Source organism: Eupeodes corollae, unplaced genomic scaffold (genome assembly GCF_945859685.1).
Source record: "Eupeodes corollae unplaced genomic scaffold, idEupCoro1.1 scaffold_627, whole genome shotgun sequence".
NCBI classification, from domain to species: domain Eukaryota; kingdom Metazoa; phylum Arthropoda; class Insecta; order Diptera; family Syrphidae; genus Eupeodes; species Eupeodes corollae.
The window spans coordinates 12054-15801 of NW_026605181.1; the positions used below are offsets into that span (position 1 = coordinate 12054).

Here is a 3748-nt window from a genome sequence, read left to right on the forward strand (position 1 = left end):
GTTCTCAGATCGCCATTGTGTCATATCATTTCGAAGGTAAAAGTAATTAAGTAGGGCTCTGTTTTCCAGGGCGAATGCTAACATTCACCTTGTACACTTGCTGGAAAGCAGCTCCCACCGCCTCCACTTTTTCCTTCGGATCTTCAAATAAGTAAGTAAGTAAGTAATTCATTTATTGATTTTATAAAGTAATAACATGATTATTACAAAAATGAATTTATAAGCTATGGCATTGCCGTCAGCTCAGTTGGCAATAATATTTTAACAATTTAATTTCTTTTTTTTTTTTTTTTTTTGGTTTAAGAAGTTTACATTACAATTTTGTTTTAATCAAATTCAGTTATCAATAACATTCTATAATTATATGCACTTTTTAAGAATAAATAAAGATTTTTCCAGTTCGGGCCATTTAGCAAATTAACTGTTTCTTGCACCGTTAAATATTTAGCTCCTAAATATTGTTGTCTTTGTACTGCATAAATTGGGCACACTCCAATAAAGTGAAAGCAGTCCTCTTTTGATTTGAGGTTACACAATGTGCAAAACCGATCAAAACTTCCATTATATGGTGCACCGTTTAGCCCAAGGACCTCGCATCTAGTTTTAAATATTAAAGAGATTTGTTGGTAACTATGCGAATCACAAAAATAGTTATCAGCTTCTAGATTATAGTTGAGTTTTGAGTACAAGAATCTGCTATCCGACTGCTGGGCTTCCGCTACAAGCAACGCTCTCTGATTATCTTCAAACTTTTGTATTGTACGATACAACCGATCTTTTATTGTTATTCTATCGCCGGGAATTATGTTGGTATTTTCTCCATAGACTTCGCCAAGATTTCGCCATTTCTCCATCCACCAATCTTTATTTCGGATTTCATACTGTAGCATTTTCCATACGAGTCGTGATTCGGGGAAGTCGAGTACTTTTAGAATATAGTCGGCTTGTGTTTTAAGAGTACTAGTAAAAATTTTGGGTAAACCTGTTTCTAAGTAAATAGCATAATTTGGAGTTTTTATTGGTAGGTTGAACAATTTTTGATGAAACTTCTTTGCAGCTTTTCCATTTCTTCAAATTCATCAGTTCCCCATACTTCTGCAGCGTAACACAATGTCGATTTAACGACTGAATCAAAGATTTTGTACTTTGTTGACAGACTAACGTGTTCATTGAACAAAACATTTTTCCAAGTAGAGTTTATAAGTTTCTGGCAAGTTTTAGTTTTTTCTTCAAAATGTGTTTTGAAATCAAGTGTTGTATTAAGCTTTACTCCCAAATAAGTATATTCTCTCACAACATCAAGACGGTTAGTTCCCAAGAACCAATTATAGTTTTGTGTTGGGTTACCCCGATTATTTCTTGAGAAAACCATTACCTTCGATTTATCTGTGTTAATGATAAGTCCCCACTTCTCACAGAATGAAACAAGGCGGTTTATCATCAATTGTAGATTTTGCGGATTTTCAGATAAAATTACCAAATCATCGGCGTACAAAAGAACATTTACTATGGTGCCTGCAATTCTGATTCCACCAGGTAGTTCAGTCACAACATCGTTTATAAAAAGTGCAAATAACAATGCACTAAGTGGGCATCCCTGCTTCACACCACTATCTGTTTCAAACCAATCCGATATATTGTTTCCATCCCAAACAGCAGCATTAGTTCCACAATACATTTTTTTGATGATCTGAATGAATTTGGTAGAAAGTCCGATTTGCGATAACTTGTACAAAAGCGCGTTTCTATGAATGAGATCGAAAGCCGCCTTAAAATCTACAAAAAGTGCGTACACCTTTTTGTTTCTCGCTTGAAAACCTTTCACTATTGCAGTTAGACTAAAAATGTGGTCGATAGTCGAGTAGTTTTTTCTGAATCCTGCCTGTAGTTCGGTCATGGTGTTGTTTTCATCAATCCATTTTTCAAGTCTAGCGACTAGAATTCCACAAAAGAGTTTGCCAATGGTGTTCATAAACGATATGCCACGGTAGTTTTCGGCTTTATCTAAAGCGCCTTTTTTGTGTATGGGGAAGATTACAGAGTTTTTAAAAGATTTTGGTACAATAGAGTTCGAAAAAATGTTGTCATACAATTTTTTGAGGTGCAACAGAAATACTGGCGTAGCATTTTTAAAAAATTCGTACGGGATACCATCTTCTCCCGGTGCCTTTCCATTTTTTGATTTTTTTAAGACATTTTCAATTTCCACCAAAGAGATTTCACAATCCAGAATATCATCGACGATAAGAGGTTCGGCAGTTAAAAAGGTTATGTTTCTTTGATCACGAAGTAGAGTTTGAAAGTACAGTGATAGGTGTGCTGCAGAAACGCCTGTACCTATTTTAAATTTAGAACCATTTATCTCTTTTGTTGCTTTCCAGAATTCTTTTGAGTTTTTAATATTTGCAAGTTGAATAGCTTTGTTGTTTTCCCAGTTGATTTTCTTCACACGACACATATTTTTATAAGAGGTGTTGGCTTCAGCATACCATTTCTTTAAAACTTCGGAATCTGTTTCTCTCCATGCGTGTAATAGAGCAAAGGATTTCTTACGGAACTTCGAGCATTCGGAGTCAAACCACTTTTGCTTGTAAAATTTTTCTCCAGTTGTCATTTTAATTGAAGAAGAACTCCTAATGCATGATATTACTTGCGAAGAGTATTCTTCTACCGACTCTGTGTTCAACACCGTATTTGAAAAAAAGTTGTCTATAGCTTCATGGTATATATTTATTTTTTGTATTTTCCAGTTCATTCTTGGGAGCAAATTAAGAGTTTTTTCGTTTCTTATAGCATTATTAGTCCATTCAATAACTATAGGTAAATGATCGGAATAAGTTTTTGTTTGAACTTCAAACTTGGTTATAAGATCTACCCAGTCGTTATTTACTGCACAATAGTCTATCACAGATTTGCCTTGACCTCCAATGAAAGTATAATGACCTTCTCGATCCCCTTCGGTACAACCATTTAGAATACATAAATCATAGTTTTGAAGAATATCAAGAAGTTTTGTTCCATTTTGATTGTAGACGGTATCTTTGAATGTGCGGTTGTTATAAATGTTGGTAAGGTTTGTTTCTTGTAAGACAGTAGTTGCCGTCTGCATGTTTCCTATCCTTGCGTTTAAATCTCCAATTACCATTACGTTTTTACTCGATAAGTGAAATAGTACATTATTTAATTCTTCAGCATCTTCGATCCAGTTATTGCAGTTGATATAAAAAGGTACTATAAACATATTATTCTGTAGTAAATGTTTAACGACAGTATATCCGCATATGTCCACAAAGTCGTATGTTTTTAAGAGTGAAGTTCTGATCCCAAAAAGATTTCCGCCGCTTGCCCGGCCTTTCTTAGCTGTACGTGTTGCTGCTACCCAATGTAATTTATATTGACTAAAGTAGTTTGTAAATTTAATAATATTTTCCTGTGTTATATGTGTCTCGAATAAAAAAAAGATTTGAAAACTTTGTACATATTTAAAAAAATCTACATATAATAATTTATTATTTAAACCTGATATATTATAAGATAAAATATTTTGTAAACTAATAATACTTGAGCTGACGGTTTTTTCATATCAATGTTGAATACTACTATTTCTACTACTTTCTGCTCCGTTCAAAGAAGTTGCCATCACTGATGTTATTTTGCTATTTGCTTGTTGGCTGTTTGACATCAATGTCAGTTTGACAGCTTCGAAATTCAGTTCTCCAAACATTTTTATTAGCACCTGTTCTCCATC

At 33.9% G+C, this 3748-nt stretch overlaps 1 protein-coding gene across 1 annotated transcript; it reads right to left on the reverse strand.

The window, feature by feature from the left end:
• Window positions 1–643: 643 nt before the first annotated feature.
• Window positions 644–3145, reverse strand: LOC129953464 (uncharacterized; the record flags this gene model as incomplete). Its single annotated transcript, XM_056066713.1, has 3 exons — window positions 2152–3145; window positions 1048–2013; window positions 644–988 (listed from the first exon to the last, which is right to left on the reverse strand). Coding segments are annotated over exons 1-3 (2305 nt in total), but the record flags the coding sequence as incomplete, so codon positions are not given.
• Between the last annotated feature and the right edge of the window lie 603 nt (window positions 3146–3748).